The sequence below is a fragment of the Staurois parvus genome, unplaced genomic scaffold (assembly GCF_062004578.1).
Source record: "Staurois parvus isolate SC_StPar_1 unplaced genomic scaffold, SC_StPar_1.0 ptg001447l, whole genome shotgun sequence".
Classification (NCBI taxonomy): Eukaryota; Metazoa; Chordata; class Amphibia; order Anura; family Ranidae; genus Staurois; species Staurois parvus.
In genome coordinates, this window is record NW_028319243.1 from 436,064 (window position 1) to 453,194 (window position 17,131).

At 44.9% G+C, this 17,131-nt stretch overlaps 1 protein-coding gene across 4 annotated transcripts in view; it reads right to left on the reverse strand.

Annotated features, from left to right (window-relative positions):
- Nucleotides 1–17,131, reverse strand: part of LOC149435932 (xaa-Pro aminopeptidase 2-like) — a 107,120-nt gene that overhangs the window by 48,687 nt on the left and 41,302 nt on the right. For 3 of the 4 annotated variants that reach the window (XM_089662250.1, XM_089662251.1, XM_089662252.1), the window contains 7 exons: nt 16,570–16,656; nt 14,594–14,740; nt 11,330–11,431; nt 9,243–9,324; nt 7,866–8,061; nt 5,079–5,168; nt 613–722 (listed from right to left, as the gene is read on the reverse strand). In XM_089662250.1, coding sequence (XP_089518376.1) covers nt 613–722; nt 5,079–5,168; nt 7,866–8,061; nt 9,243–9,324; nt 11,330–11,431; nt 14,594–14,740; nt 16,570–16,656 — 814 coding nt within the window. Of the gene's footprint in view, nt 1–612; nt 723–5,078; nt 5,169–7,865; nt 8,062–9,242; nt 9,325–11,329; nt 11,432–14,589; nt 14,741–16,569; nt 16,657–17,131 lie in introns of all 4 variants that reach the window. The other variant, XM_089662249.1, reaches the window with a different exon arrangement.

A 17,131-nucleotide genomic window follows, 5' to 3' on the forward strand; every position in this document is an offset into this window, starting at 1 on the left:
AAGTGTCCGGACTGGAAGGGGGTGAAAGTGTCCGGACTGGAAGGGGGTGAAAGTGTCCGGACTGGAAGGGGGGGAAAGTGTCCGGACTGGAAGGGGGGGAAAGTGTCCAGACTGGAAGGGGGGGAAAGTGTCGAGACTGGAAGGGGGTGAAAGTGTCGAGACTGGAAGGGGGTGAAAGTGTCCGGACTGGAAGGGGGTGAAAGTGTCCGGACTGGAAGGGGGGGAAAGTGTGGAACTATTGCGTTCATGAAATATATACTGTATATGTAAAAAAAAAAACACAACTATATAACAGAATGCAATCTTGTGAAGTATGATGTTTATTAATATGTGAAAAAAAATAAGTCTGTAGATATTGAAATGGTAAAATGTATTTTTTGTCCGTTTAAACATGATTGATTATCAATACCTTTAAATTGCAATGTGATGCATGATATGTTGATGGCGGATTGTAATTAAGGATGCAGAATCACGACCATAACATTAGTTCCACTACATTCACCTCCAATCACACTGCAATTGCTTTGATATCTGTTATATCGTGATTTAGGGATGTACAGATGAATGAAGTCGTTCAAAACAATGGAAATATGGAGCTGTCAGTATACTTACTCTCGGCGCCCATCAACAAAACTTGCGCCACTCAGTTCCGTCACTGTATTGGTGGGGACAGTTTTCTCCAACCAGGCCAAATATTCAATGACCGCCACAGCATCCCGGATCTATGATATATCATTTTTATAGTTATAAAAAAATATATATACAATATATAAAATAATATCTTTTACTTTTGGCATTTGGTTAGTTTAAATATTGGAGGCCTGAAAGATAAAAAGTAGTAAATATGAACTATGTGACATAGTTACATAGTTATATAGTTAGTCTGGCTGAAAAAAGACAAAAGTCCATCCAGTTCAACCATAGAAAAAAAAGTTATAATCCTACACCCAGAGTGGATCCAGAGGAAGGCAAAAAACCCAGCAAAGCATGTTATTTTACATCAGAGGGTATGAGGCGTAGAATGTGGATATGTTTTCACGTTTACACTATATTGCCAAACGTATTGGGCCCGCCCTCCAAATCATGTGATTCAGGTGCTCCAATCCCCTCCATGGACACAGGTGTATACAATCATCCCCTAGGCATGCAAACTGCTTCTACAAACATTGGGGAAAGAATGGGTCGCTCTCAGGAGCTCTGTGACTCCAAGCGTGGTCCCGTGATAGGTGGCCACCTGTGCAATAAGTCCATCCGTGACATTTCCTGGCTACTAAATATTCCACGCTCAACTGTTAGTGGGATTATAACAAAGTGGAATCAACTGGGAACAACAGCCACTCAGCCACCAAGTGGTAGGCCACGTCACATGACAGAGCGGGGTCAGCGCATGCTGAAGCGCACAGTGCGCAGAAGTCGCCAACTGTCTGCAGAGTCAATAGCTAAAGACCTCCAAACTTGGTGTGGCCTTCAGATGAGTACAACAGTGCGTAGAGAGCTTTATGGAATGGGTTTCCATGGCCGAGCAGCTGCATCCAAGCCTTCCATCACCAAGTGCAATGCAAAGCGTCGGATGCCGTGGTGTAAAGCTCGCTGCCACTGGACTCTAGAGCAGTATAGACATGTTCTCTGGAGTGACCAATCACGCTTCACTGTCTGGCAATCCGATGGACATGTCTGGGTTTGGCGGTTGCCAGGAGAACGGTACTTGCCTGACAGCATTGTGCCAAGTGTAAAGTTTGGTGGAGGAGGGATTATGGTGTGGGGTTGTTTTTCAGGTGTTGGGCTTGGCCCCCTAGTTCCAGTGAAAGGAACTCTAAAGGCATCAGCATACCAAGACATATTGGACAACTTTGTGGGAAGAGTTTGGAGATGGCCCCTTCCTGTACCAACATGACTGCGCACCAGTGTACAAAGCAAGGTCCATAAAGACATGGAGGAGCCAGTTTGGGGTGGAGGAACTTGACTGTCCTGCACAGAGTCCTCACCTCAACCCCATAGAACACCTTTGGGATGAATTAGAGTGGAGACTGCGAGCCAGGCCTCCTCCCTGACATCAGTGCCTGACCTGACAAATGTGCTTCTGGACGAATGGTCCAACCTTCCCATAGACACCCTCCTAAACCTTGGACGGCCTTCCCAGAAGAGTTGAAGCTGTTATAGCTGCAAAGGGTGGGGCCAACTCAATATTGAACCCTACGGACTAAGACTGGGGGGCCATTAAAGGTCATGTGCGTGGAAAGGCCGGCCAACCAATACTTCTGGCAATATAGTGTATGTAGCCTCCTGTTCATTACTTCCAAAGTTACCACCTCTTTCCTAGACTGTTTTTTTTTAGACTTATTGATCCCGAAGGACTTGTTCCTAGCCATGTGTCATGTGAATGCATACATTGGCAAGTTGCAATGCAACCACACCTCCAGAGTGCACCTGCAATACAATGCACCACCTTATACTATAGGGTTTATTTACTAAAGCTGGTTCACTCAGAATCCCGTGCATTTCTGCATAGAAACCAATCAGCTTCCAGGGTTTATTGCTAAAGCTTAATTGAACAAGCTGAAGTTAGAAGCTGACTGGCTGCCATGCAAGAGATTCTGAGTGAACCAGCTTTAGTACATAACTCCCAATGTTTGTTGTGGTGGACTGCAATTTTCCCATATTGAGGTGTGTAATGTCCCATGCATTTTGACTGGGTAGGCTAATGCAATGCTCCTCCATGCAGAAGAACACATAGGTTGTGGGCCAGTGGGTTGTAGAAAACATAGTTTGTGGGGCAGTGGGTTGTAGAACACATAGGTTGTGGGGCAGGGGGTTGTAGAACACATCGGTTGTGGGCCAGTGGGTTGTAGAACACATCGGTTGTGGGCCAGTGGGTTGTAGACACATAGGTTGTGGGGCAGTGGGTTGTAGAACACATCGGTTGTGGGGCAGTGGGTTGTAGAACACATAGTTTGTGGGGCAGTGGGTTGTAGAACACATAGGTTGTGGGGCAGGGGGTTGTAGAACACATTGGTTGTGGGGCAGTGGTCTGTAGAACACATAAGTTGTGGGGCAGTGGGTTGTAGAACACATCGGTTGTGGGGTAGTGGGTTGTAGAACACATCGGTTGTGGGGCAGTGGGTTGTAGACACATAGGTTGTGGGGCAGTGGGTTGTAGAACACATAGGTTGTGGGGCAGTGGGTTGTAGAACAGGCAGTGGGCTGTAGAACACATAGTTTGTGGGGCAGTGGGTTGTAGAACACATCGTTTGTGGGGCAGTGGGCTGTAGAACACATCGGTTGTGGGGCAGTGGGCTGTAGAACACATAAGTTGTGGGGCAGTGGGTTGTAGAACACATAGGTTGTGGGGCAGTGGGTTGTAGAACACATCAGTTGTGGGGCAGTGGGTTGTAGAACACATCGGTTGTGGGCCAGTGGGTTGTAGACACATAGGTTGTGGGGCAGTGGGTTGTAGAACACATCGGTTCTGGGGCAGTGGGCTGTAGAACACATTGATAGTGGGGCAGTGGATTGTAGAACACATTGGTTGTGGGGCAGTGGGCTGTAGAACACATCGGTTGTGGGGAAGTGGGCTGTAGAACACATCGGTTGTGGGGCAGTGGGCTGTAGAACACATCGGTTGTGGGGCAGTGGGTTGTAGAACACATCGGTTGTGGGGCAGTGGATTGTAGAACACATCGGTTGTGGGGCAGTGGGCTGTAGAACACATCAGTTGTGGGGCAGTGGGCTGTAGAACACATCAGTTGTGGGGCAGTGGGTTGTAGAACACATCAGTTGTGGGGCAGTGGGTTGTAGAACACATCGGTTGTGGGGCAGTGGGCTGTAGAACACATCGGTTGTGGGGCAGTGGGCTGTAGAACACATCGGTTGTGGGGCAGTGGGCTGTAGAACACATCGGTTGTGGGGCAGTGGGCTGTAGAACACATCGGTTGTGGGGCAGTGGGCTGTAGAACACATCGGTTGTGGGGCAGTGGGCTGTAGAACACATCGGTTGTGGGGCAGTGGGTTGTAGAACACATCGGTTGTGGGGCAGTGGGTTGTAGAACACATCGGTTGTGGGGCAGTGGGTTGTAGAACACATCGGTTGTGGGGCAGTGGGTTGTAGAACACATCGGTTGTGGGGCAGTGGGCTGTAGAACACATCGGTTGTGGGGCAGTGGGCTGTAGAACACATCGGTTGTGGGGCAGTGGGTTGTAGAACACATTGGTTGTGGGGCAGTGGGTTGTAGAACACATAGGTTGTGGGGCAGTGGGCTGTAGAACACATCGGTTGTGGGGCAGTGGGCTGTAGAACACATCGGTTGTGGGGCAGTGGGCTGTAGAACACATCGGTTGTGGGGCAGTGGGCTGTAGAACACATCGGTTGTGGGGCAGTGGGCTGTAGAACACATCGGTTGTGTGGCAGTGGGATGTAGAACACATCAGTTGTGGGGCAGTGGGTTGTAGAACACATCGGTTGTGGGGCAGTGGGCTGTAGAACACATCAGTTGTGGGGGAAGTGGGTTGTAGAACACATCGGTTGTGGGGCAGTGGGTTGTAGAACACATCAGTTGTGGGGCAGTGGGTTGTAGAACACATCGGTTGTGGGGCAGTGGGTTGTAGAACACATCAGTTGTGGGGCAGTGGGTTGTAGAACACATCGGTTGTGTGGCAGTGGGCTGTAGAACACATCAGTTGTGGGGCAGTGGGATGTAGAACACATCAGTTGTGGGGCAGTGGGTTGTAGAACACATCAGTTGTGGGGCAGTGGGTTGTAGAACACATCAGTTGTGGGGGAAGTGGGTTGTAGAACACATCGGTTGTGGGGCAGTGGGCTGTAGAACACATCGGTTGTGGGGCAGTGGGCTGTAGAACACATCGATTGTGGGGCTGTGGGCTGTAGAACACATCGATTGTGGGGCAGTGGGCTGTAGAACACATCGGTTGTGGGGCAGTGGGCTGTAGAACACATCGGTTGTGGGGCAGTGGGCTGTAGAACACATCGGTTGTGGGGCAGTGGGCTGTAGAACACATCGGTTGTGGGGGAAGTGGGCTGTACTGAACACCCTTTTAAAAGTAAAATAAAAAGTTGTGCTTACGTGACAGTCCTTCAATAATCTCTGCTCCTTCTCATTTTTCACAGCTTTTGTCATCATAGCTGGAGCGTAGCTCTCTGATAGAAGTTTGGTCTGAAAAAAAAGATTGAATATTGTGAAATGATACAAATTGTATTGGACCACTAAGATATATACCAGTGGTCTCCAAACTGCAGCCCAGGGGCCGAATGTGGCCCTTTGCTTGCTTTTATCTGACCCTTGGGGCACTATTTCATCCGCTGATACCAACAATGAGGCATAATTCCCCCCACTGACACCAACTAAGGGGCACAATTCCTTCCAATGACACCAACGACGGTGCACAATTCTTCCCAATGACACAAATGACAGGGCACAATTCCTTCCAACGGCACTAACGATGGGGCACAATTCCTCACAATAGCACCAACGATGGGGCACAATTCCTTTCAATGACACCAACGATGGGGTACAATTCCTCCCAATGGCACCAACGATGGGGCATAATTCCTTCCAATGACACCAATGATGAGGCACTATTCCTTCCAATGACACCAATGATGGGGCACAATTCCTCCAAATGGCACCAAAGATGGGGCACAATTCCTTCCAATGGCACCAATGATGAGGCACCATTCATTCCAATGACACCAATGATGGGGCACAATTCCTCCAAATGGCACCAACAATGGGGCACAATTCCTCCCAATGACAAGGCAGAGTTCTTCCCACTGATGTAAACAATGGGTCACAATTATTTCCACTGACACCAAAAATGGGGCACTATTCCTCCCACTGACACCAAAGATGGGGCACTATTCCTCCCACTGACACCAAAGATGGGGCACTATTCCTCCCACTGACACCAAAGATGGGACACTATTCCTCCCACTGACACCAAAGATGGGGCACTATTCCTCCCACTGACACCAATGATGAGGCACTATTCCTCCCACTGACACCAAAGATGGGGCACTATTCCTCCCCCTGACACCAATGATGGGGCACTGTTCCTCCCACTGACACCAAAGATGGGGCATTGTCTATTCTCACTGAAGTCGGGATGTTTTCGCCTCCCAATGGCCACAATTCAGCCCCCCTAAAGTCTGAAGGACAGTAAACTGGCCCTTTGTTTAGAAAGTTTGGAGACCCCTGATATATACTGATGCAACCTATTTTTACAACCAGGTTCTTTCAGTGACCCCATATTTTGATTTATTCTTGTAGCTATTTGACTGTTTTCTATGATTTGAACAATCACTGTCCAAATCTTGCCACCTTCACCTTCCCAACATTTCCAAAATATGCCCCTTCTTACCTAATGACATCACCAACATACTTATTCACTCTCTTATCTCTTGCCTAAACTATTGCAACTCCTCCCCTCGTTGGTCTACCTCCACCTAGACTGTCCCCTTCTCCTTCAGTCTACCATGCATGCCGGTATCAGACTCATGGTACCAACTGTTCAGTGTCCTCAACCCATCTCTGCCAATCCCTTCATTGCCTTCCACTCACCCACTTAACCACTTCCAGTCCGGACACTTTCATCCCCTTCCTGTCCAGGCCAATTTTCAGCTTTAGCGATGTCACACTTTGAATGACAATTGCGCGGTCATGCAACACTGTACCCATATGAATGTTTTAGCATATTTGTGAGACAGATAAAGCTTTATTTTGGTGGTATTTATTCACCACTGGGATTTTTATTTTTTTTGCTATGTAAATGAAAATGTCCAAATATTTTGAAAAAGAGTGTTTTTTTATAAAATTTTGCAAATAAATAATATTTCATCATAAATCTTGGCCAGAATTTATTCAGTTATCTTTTTAGTAAAAAAAAAAATAACCCAAATTAGTTTATAACCAAAAATTATAATTTTTAAACCTTTTATTTTACATTTTAATTTTATTTTTTTATATTATTATTTAAGTTTTTTTTTTTACATACTGCCACCATGGTGACACTGTACTACTTGTGGGGGGTTATGGAGATTTTGTTTTTTTTACACTGATTGCTTTTACACCCATAAAGGCTGTAAAAGCAATCATTTCTCCTTGCATTTTTGCAGCCATTGAGAACTACTGTGTGAGCTGTGATTGGTCACTGCTTGTCACATGGTACAAGGCTGTTGTGAATAGCCCTGTACCATGTGATCTCTGTGATCATTCACAGATTTCACAAGTAGTAAGCAATGATGTCAGAAGTGACATATTGCATACTACTCTGCATGTGATCACTGATTGGCCAATCAGTGATCACATGATCGGAACCTTGCACAGAGGTCCCGTACAACGATCTGTGTTCCTCTGTGTCCAGAGGACACAGCGGGCACCGGATCGCGGTGCTGCGCGCTCCCAGCTAGCGCGCACAAGCAGGGGGTGGGGAGGCTGTTTATAAACGGCCACCCGACCCTGCACTGCCACCGTACGGCCGTTTATATACAACGGCTGGGTGGGAAGTGGTTAATAAGATTAAAAAAAATCTAACAAGAACATTCAAAGCCATCCATCACTCTGCTCCAAGCTACATCACCAAACAAATGATCACCCAAACTATCCTCTCCGCTCCTCCCAAGACCTCCTGCTCGCTAGCAATCTCATCATCTCTTCCTGTGCTCGCCTCCAGGACTTCTCCAGAGCCTTTCCCATCCCCTGGAGCTCCCTACCCCAATCTGTCTATATCCTACTCTGCCTGCCTTTAGGCTATCAATGAAAACACATCTCTTCAAGGAAGCCTACCCCACCTCCAGCTAACAACTATTTGCTAGAGGACATTTTTCTTTCATTAAAAAAAGCAGATTGCCTTACCTTGGGTATAATTTCATACACTCCATAATTGGTGTACTGAGATCCAATCCAGACTTTCACATCCCCCTTCACGTAATCTATGAGGGTCTCCCGAACCTTGTCGTACTCCAGAATCTGGACGCATGTGGACCCAGGGCAGTTGTTGTTCAGGTAATTCCGGATGGTGTCGGTGACACGACTGACATTCACAAACAACCTGCATGGAGTATGGAGGGATCATTTATACGGCTTCTTAATTTGGTCTGGGGGGTACCTTTTACACAGAGGAGTCATTTCAGTTATGGATGGAGTCTGTTTCCTGGTTTTTTTGTTTTGTTTTGGGGATTCCAGTGGGATTTTGCAATAGTCTGTAGCTCTTTGCATGTCTATCTTGGTTTGGTTCGTGCAGAGTCCTCCCGCAGAGCAGAGTAGTTCAGGAGAGAAGAGTTATAGAGGAAGGAGCGGAGTCCTCCCGCAGAGCAGAGTAGTTCAGGAGAGAAGAGTTATATAGGAAGGAGCGGAGTCCTCCAGCAGTGCAGAGTATTTCAGGAGAGGAGAGTTATAGAGGAAGGAGCGGAGTCCTCCAGCAGTGCAGAGTATTTCAGGAGAGGAGAGTTATAGAGGAAGGAGCGGAGTCCTCCAGCAGTGCAGAGTATTTCAGGAGAGGAGAGTTATAGAGGAAGGAGCGGAGTCCTCCAGCAGTGCAGAGTATTTCAGGAGAGGAGAGTTATAGAGGAAGGAGCAGAGTCCTCCAGCAGTGCAGAGTATTTCAGGAGAGGAGAGTTATAGACAGGGGCGGACTGACCATTTGGAACCTCAGGTACTGCCCGAGGGCCCGGGGTCAGTAGGGGGCCCCATGAGATGCCCCTGGTACCTTTTTCATAGGCTTTTTTGAGTTTGGGCAAGGACACAGGGGCCCCATGATCCCCTATTGCCCGGGGGCCCCTTGAGTTGTCAGTCCGCCCCTGGTTATAGAGGAAGGAGTGGAGTCCTCCAGCAGCGCAGAGTATTTCAGGAGAGGAGAGTTATGAAGGAAGGAGCGGAGTCCTCTAGCAGTGCAGAGTATTTCAGGAGAGGAGAGTTATAGAGGAAGGAGTCGAGTCCTCCAGAACACTCTCAGTCCTGTAAGCCAACCTGAGTACCACCCCTTCCCTCCCATGTAGCGCAAGCATTCTTATTGCAAGCCTAATTTCATATTTCAGCTGGTCTGTGGAGACTCGGGTGTAAGGATGATGTTTGGACAAGTACAATGACTAAAATAATAATAATAACTACAATAAATAATATTCTATGAAAAGTGAAGGGATTTGTAAGCAGATTCAGTAATTTGTGATATTTACATACAGCACACGTCTCCCTCTGTATCTGTGTACAGTACATGTCCTTGTGGTTGGGTACCTGATGGAGTCCTTGGTCAGCAGTGTGTAGGAGTAGAAGTATGGATTGTTTGGAATGTCCTGTCCTCGGAGATTGAAAAGCCCTGTGGGGGGAAAAAAATAAATGAAAAAATACTGTGAAGCTGGCCATAAAGCCATGGGTGGCCCTGCCGGCACTCTCTCGCCCGAGAGTTGTTGTCTGAACTGTGTCTGACGCCATTTAGCTCAAACTATTGAAATACAGAAAGCAGCACCAGATCAAAACTGGATAAAAGAGTCTAAGATCATTTTAATTTTTGGTAAAAAAAAAAAAAAAATCATGAACAAAACAGCCAATTCCTTTTGGGGGTGTAACGGAACCGGCCCCTGACTGCAGTAGGGTATTTCCGTTAGACTCCCGCTTTCCTGTCCAAACACAGATCCAAGGACACCACCGCTGACCATACAGGAAATGGACTGCTTTATTTTTACATAGATACAAGATATATACACAGGGCGGGGAATTACACCCAGTAACATGAAACACATCAGCAGGCCGTCCCATCAGGGGGAAGGGCTGCCGGAAACACCCCCCACCAAGCCAGTACAAACATATACATCCCATAATAGATTGCTCCCAAGCAAGACACACAATAGAACAATGGGATACACCACATGGCAGAAGACAATACACAAACCCATACATCCCATAATAGTTTGCTCCCAAGCAAGACACACAATAGGACAATGGGATGCAGCTGCATGGCAGTGAACAATGAACACCCCCCCAACCCAATATTAGAACATTTCACCCTGTACTCCTAACGGACACAGGGTGACTTTCACATAATAGGGATATGGGGAGCTGAGACAGGGGTCCCAACACCCCCTCAAAGGGGGCTGTGTTCCATGGGCCCCTCACCCAAAGTCACTTCCGTCACAGGGGGCAACACCACTCCTCCTTCATCAGGGCTCAACAAAGGATAAAACTTGGATGAAGTTAGAGAAATCTATGACTTCACAGTTCTATATTAACACCAGCAATGAACGTGACCATTGCAGCTCCACAACGGTGTCAAGCTGTTACTCCATGTGGGGAGTTTATTACAAGTAGCCCTAATCAACAGAATATTTATACATATATAGTACCAATGAGGCACTCTTCATAGTTCAGCAGCCATGTTCACAAGCCAGTCCACTCAGCTGCTTGACTCCACCTCACAGACAGTTGTCAACTGATCCTCATCAGGCCCTACTTGCAGGCAGGTTAGCCTTTTTGGGCCCAAAGTCCCTGTAATCAGGGTTTGGAGGCTCTTTCCAAAAAAAAAAGTCTCTCTGAGCCTCCAAATTCTGGGTCCCAAATGAGGATTTAGCAATCATGAGAGAATTGTGATCTCCATGTATAATACATAAGGGGGGATATGATCTCCATGTATAATACATAAGGGGGGGATATGATCTCCATGTATAATACATAAGGGGGGGATATGATCTCCATGTATAATACATAAGGGGGGATATGATCACCATGTATAATACATAAGGGGGGATATGATCTCCATGTATAATACATAAGGGGGATATGATCACCATGTATAATACATAAGGGGGGATATGATCTCCATGTATAATACATAAGGGGGGATATGATCTCCATGTATAATACATAAGGGGGGATATGATCACCATGTATAATACATAAGGGGGGGATATGATCACCATGTATAATACATAAGGGGGGATATGATCTCCATGTATAATACATAAGGGGGATATGATCTCCATGTATAATACATAAGGGGGATATGATCTCCATGTATAATACATAAGGGGGGATATGATCTCCATGTATAATACATAAGGGGGATATGATCTCCATGTATAATACATAAGGGGGGATATGATCTCCATGTATAATACATAAGGGGGGATATGATCTCCATGTATAATACATAAGGGGGGATATGATCTCCATGTATAATACATAAGGGGGGATATGATCTCCATATTTCTAATAGAAGATCTGAACTTTCACAACTTTATCCGAGACTAATATATATCAATGGAATTTTATATTTAATGAACCCGATCATTCCCTGCTTACATTACATTCTTTTAATATCTACATACATGCAGTTTCCTCTAGAGTGGAGAGGAGGACAGCCGTCGGGTTCTGCCTGTGATTATTCATCTGATCCCGAATATTATTCACTTTTTCCTGCCAAGTGCTGCCTGTAGGAGATGGGCAGAGAAGATGATAAGTGACAGTTGGGACGACCACTTAGTTCTATGATTGTATCTGCAGCACTGTGTGATATGTAGTGCAAAAACATTATTACCAATAAAGTTGAACTGAACTGAAATAGTGAAGATTTGCTATGTTCAGGGAACCTCTAGAGGTGTTAATTGTGCCTAAGCAATACCCTGGAAAAACTTCCCTTTTGTCTTGAGTTCCTCTTGAAAAAATTGCAGTGTACTTCCTGATATGGTGATGTACCTAGGCTGTCCTAGGTGTGCCGAGGTGATCAGGATCCTGCCTGGAACATAACAGAGTCTGGGGTCTCATCTCATCCCCTCCGCCACAAAATGTTTTATATAAGATGTTCAAATAACAATACAACATAATGGTCTGTTTCTCTACAGGACATCTGGCACCGAAATTGTAATCACTTTTTCTCAGGATTTGGGCACATTTAAATTTAATTTTTCTTATCATTTGCTGTGTTTTACATTTTCTATATGATTGTTAAAAGTAAAAATAAAATCTTCAGTGAGTGATTTTACATGAAGGTTCTCTTCTTATTGTCAGGACTAATCCTTGATACTTCTAGTATATTAAAAAAATGTATATACAGTGTATGTGTGTGTATATATATATATATATTTTTTTTTTATTGTATATATATATATATACTGTATATATATGGCCACCCAAAAGCCATATACAGAAAAAAGAAAATTGGATTGCTGTTGAACACTATAATGTATGAATGTATGGTTTTGTCCATTTTTTTTGGATCACTCTTTTGTATGGTGATTTTTCAACAATAAATGTTTTCTATGTGCAGCAATCCAATTTTCTTTTATATATATATATATATATATTGTGGGATCTCGCTTCAAAATGGTAGAGCTTCTTCAAAGCACACAGCAACTCACTTCTTTTTAAGGGCCTTTTTGCCCAATTTTATTTAAAGGAAAGAGTTCAATAACCAAAATGCTTCCGATGCAGGGGTATCCACCATCACACAAATGTCAGCCTTCTCGCTTGTACACTGATTTCTGTCTGTCTCCTGCAGACTCTATCCAAAAATGGCTTTCCCGCACACAGCTAGCCTATAGCACACAGCTTGTCTGGCTTCAGCAGAGACCTCCTGTCTACCGGGGTGGAGCCCTCCTGACTCCTGTCTGCCGGGGTGGAGCCCTCCTGACTCCTGTCTGCCGGGGTGGAGCCCTCCTGACTCCTGTCTGCCGGGGTGGAGCCCTCCTGACTCCTGTCTGCCGGGGTGGAGCCCTCCTGACTCCTGTCTACCGGGGTGGAGCCCTCCTGACTCCTGTCTGCCGGGGTGGAGCCCTCCTGACTCCTGTCTACCGGGGTGGAGCCCTCCTGACTCCTGTCTGCCGAGGTGGAGCTCATCATGGCCTGGCCTCCACAAAAAGGCCTGTGCAATCAGCGCGCTGGCTGCTCCCAAAATATGGGCCCAGGATTGGAGATTTCATCCCTCCCAAATCTCTTAGAAATCTCCAGGCTACAGGTCCCAAAACAGGCTTTACAAACCAAAGAGGAAACTGATAAACCAGTTTCCTCTGTATTATGAGATCTGCCTGGAGCCCCTCAACCTGTATGGTTGAGAATCCTGGGTCTCCATCGTGATTTCCACCGTGGCAGGATACCGTACTGCCACAATATATATATAGAGAGAGAGAGAGAGAGATACACACACAAATAGATAGATAGATAGATTTATTTTATTTATTTATTTGTAGCATTTAGATCTTCCACTATATAAAAATAAAGTCGTTAGAGCTTCAGCTATTGAACTCTCCAAACATGCATTTCCCCAGAAAATCTGGTAAAATCTAGTATTGCAACCCCCTATCAGAAAGAGATCTGATTGTCACCTTCTAGGTGAATATACCAAATATTTATACACACATATACACATAATGTGTGTATATATATATATATATATATATATATATATAAAATTGGACTTTTAGGGCTTGTCTTCACTGGAGATTGAGGGCTGATTGAGACATATTTTTACCGCCCCCTCAACTGCTCCCACTGTTGCCGCTAAGGCAATGGCCAGGGGTATACACATGCCGCATACAGGATGTTTTGCTTCACGGCTGTGACAGGAATTATACCCTCTGTCATGCTTAGTGGGTAGAACTGCTGCCAAGAGGGACACAGTCAAGTGAATAGTGCCGTGTCCAGAAATTAGGGGGTTAAACCAGACAGTGGGGAGGCGGTACACTGCCTCCTCACCGCCTGGCTATTGCTGTCTGAAGCGCGATCCAAACGCAGATTGCACTTCAGACAGCAAAGCAGGTCTAAACCAGTGCTGAATACAAAGGGAGGAAGTAGCGTCTGCTTACTGCTCTCTATTTGTAAAAATCCTAAAGCTGGGTGATGCCAGTGACTTGGGCGCAGCCTATATTAAACGCTCAGTTGTATATAAATAGTTAAAAATGGATTTCAAACTTCACTTTAAATACATTCAAAAAATTTAAAATGAAACCTAAAACCATTACTTGGGTCTAGAGTATGGGGTCTTGTGAGCCACTATGGTGTATACAAAGTGCTAGTGGATAATTAAATAATTAATATTAAATACTGAGTGATACTATCAAATTGTTTTGAAACCAAATTAAAAAAATCTGAAGAATATATTTAAAAGATATATATTTGTAAAAATATATATTTTTTAAATATATTCTTCAGATTTTTTTTAACATATAAAAAAGCCATGTTAACATATATTTTATACATATATTTGTAAATGCATTCCAAAAATGTAGATTTGTATTTTTAAAGACATACAGTATATTTGAAATGTATTTGTAAAAATATTTTTTATATATTTTGTAATAAAAACGCATTTCAACATGTATGTATATATATATATATATATATATATATATATACACACATACATATACATATATATATTTATTTATGTATTGAAATATATTGAATATATTGAAGCTAGAGAGATGAATATGAAATTGTAGCATTTCTAATATATGTCAATATATTTGGGAAGAATATTTTTCAAATATATTTCAAATCTATTTTTCTTCCATGTGGGTTTCAGCACATCAGCTGCAGATAGATATATCAAAGAGATTACTGGCTGCAAAAGTGGAGTTACTCTTTAAGCTACTTACCCACAAAGTCATCAGGTACTGAATAGATTTCACTTTCGGGCAGAGGGGGGCGCTGGTTCCCCCACACAACATCCACCAGATTGGTGGTTACTGATTGCAGAGTTCTTCCAGAATCTTCAAATTCATGGTTGTACGATTCCCATTCACCTAAGATAACAAGAAGTTTAGATTTGCAGGAATAACGAGGCAAATTGCTATGAAGCAGGAGCAGAATATCAACCTCTTACAAGGTATTTGTCCAGGACCTGGTCAGGACTCCCCTCTGCACTTCTGTCACAAAGGGGTGAAGGTGTAAGGACTTGACTTTTCTGAGCCACTTTTGTTACCAGTTGGAACAAAGTCTGTGTGCATTTCTATTGAGAATCCACTAGGAGGAAGAGGACATTGATATACTGTATTATGCACCCTCTAGTGGATGCTGTTGGAAAATATGGAAAACTCACAGCTTGGAGACACATACTGAGCAAATCTCTCAGCTTGCCAGGCAATCTTGTTGTGGAGGTCTAAGACTAGGGATGAGCCGACGGTTCAGTCTGGACTTAGATTTAGACCGAACTTTGGCTGTTTGGGCATTTGTCTTGACTCCCTGATAGGCCCCCTGTTCGGAGGGAGCAGCCAAAAATGATATATAGAAGAGGTATTTCTACCACTTCTATATATGACAGTTTCCCGTTGTCACTGGTTCCTAGGGAAGATCACCCACAGGGGACCCTAGGAACCACTGATGTCATGGGGAATCCCTGCCTCTTTAAGCAAAAGGACGGGGGGTGGGGTAGCAGTGAAATTGCTGTCTAAATATGGCCACTGGCTATATTTGGGTAATGACACTGACTGAATGCCATGGCCGTATCTTGTCAATGATGTCACCACTATTCCCGCCCCTTCTGTTAAGTAGCCGATGACAGTTCAGGGAGACGTCATTTGGCACCGGGTCATTGTCTTTTTATTTTGGTAAGTCGGTGAGCATTGTGGTTGATGATGCATTTACAAAAAGAGACTTTTTTTTTGGGGGGGGGGGGTTTACCAAAAGACGTGTCAATTCAATTGTTTGAGACCCTTTATTGCTAGATTGCACCTTTTTTTGTGAATTAGTAGGGGTACTATGTAGCTCATACATACTCATACATAAATGCATGGTATGCTGTATTATGCACCCTCTAGTGGATGCTGATGGAAAATATGGAAAACTCACAGCTTGGAGACACACATAGCTTAGCTGAAAGTCAAAAGCTGTATCTGGGGGTCCTCTTATTTTAATAGGGGGTTTCCAGACTCTGATAAGCTCCCTTGCCCATAGCCCCCTACAACCACCAGCCAGAGTTGTGTAGATGGGGCTCTTGTCCTGACAAACATGTGGACAAGGTGCTTTGCCATATGGAGAATCCACTGGAGGGAAGAGGGCCCTAGTATATTGTATTCCACACCCTCTACAGGATGTTAGAGGAAAGTATAGAGAAATCACAGCCTGGAGACACACATAGCTCAGCTGAAAGTCCAATTTCTCTGCTTGTAAGGAGATCTTGATGTCTGAGATTCCGGTGAAGACCCCACTCCACCCTCAATGGAGACATTTTTTTTGGAAGGAGGGGCGTGTAATAGTAATAGTAATAGTTCTTGGGTTCGAAATTGATAACTCTGAAAATAGATTTAAAGGATCACTCCATCCAAAGTTGACATTTCAGCTTTTGGCGGGTGCTAGAGAGTTAGCCAGAAGGTCTCCATTATCTCTTGAGGATTCTGTTGGGAATATCTCTGTATTGAGTTCCTTGGACTGCACACCATTATGAGCAGCTCCCTTCATGTCAGGGACTATAGAAGGGAGATCTCAAGGTAGGAGGTCCGCAGGGGAGCTGTCCCTTCTGCCCACCCCTTGTCCCGGCCCGGAGAAAGAGTCACCCCCAATTTCAATAACTCAAGTATTAGCATTAGGAAGATGTCCTTAACTTCCAATACAGAATATGACAAATATAACTTACTGATCGATAAGAGAAAAGGATCAAAGCCAACTACTTCTCCAACCTTCACCTCTTCCAGGATCCAGGACACGACGGCCGGAGCTGACACTGAATACAATATTAAGATCACACAATTCTGTATTAGAACAATGACAGAGCTTTAGAAGAACACAGTAAGACAATCCCAATCTCATGACCCATTCCCTTTAAATCTGATCTCCAGCCTTCCCTTCAGTCTTGCACAGTTGGAAAATTGCCCTATGAAAGGCTGTGTGAGCTTTCAATCCTTTCTTAGTCTTGCGCAGTTGTACCAGCTCCTCCCCTTCAGCCTCGCCCAGTTGTACCGGCTCCTCCCCTTCAGTCTCGCCCAGTTGTACTGGCCCCTCCCCTTTAGCCTTGCCCAGTTGTACCAGCTCCATCTCCTTCAGTCTTGCCCAGTTGTACCGGCTCCTCCCCTTCAGTCTCGCCCAGTTGTATCGGCTGCTCCCCTTCAGTCTCGCCCAGTTGTACCGGTTCCTCCCCTTCAGCCTCGCCCAGTTGTACCGGCTCCTCCCCTTCAGCCTCGCCCAGTTGTACCGGCTGC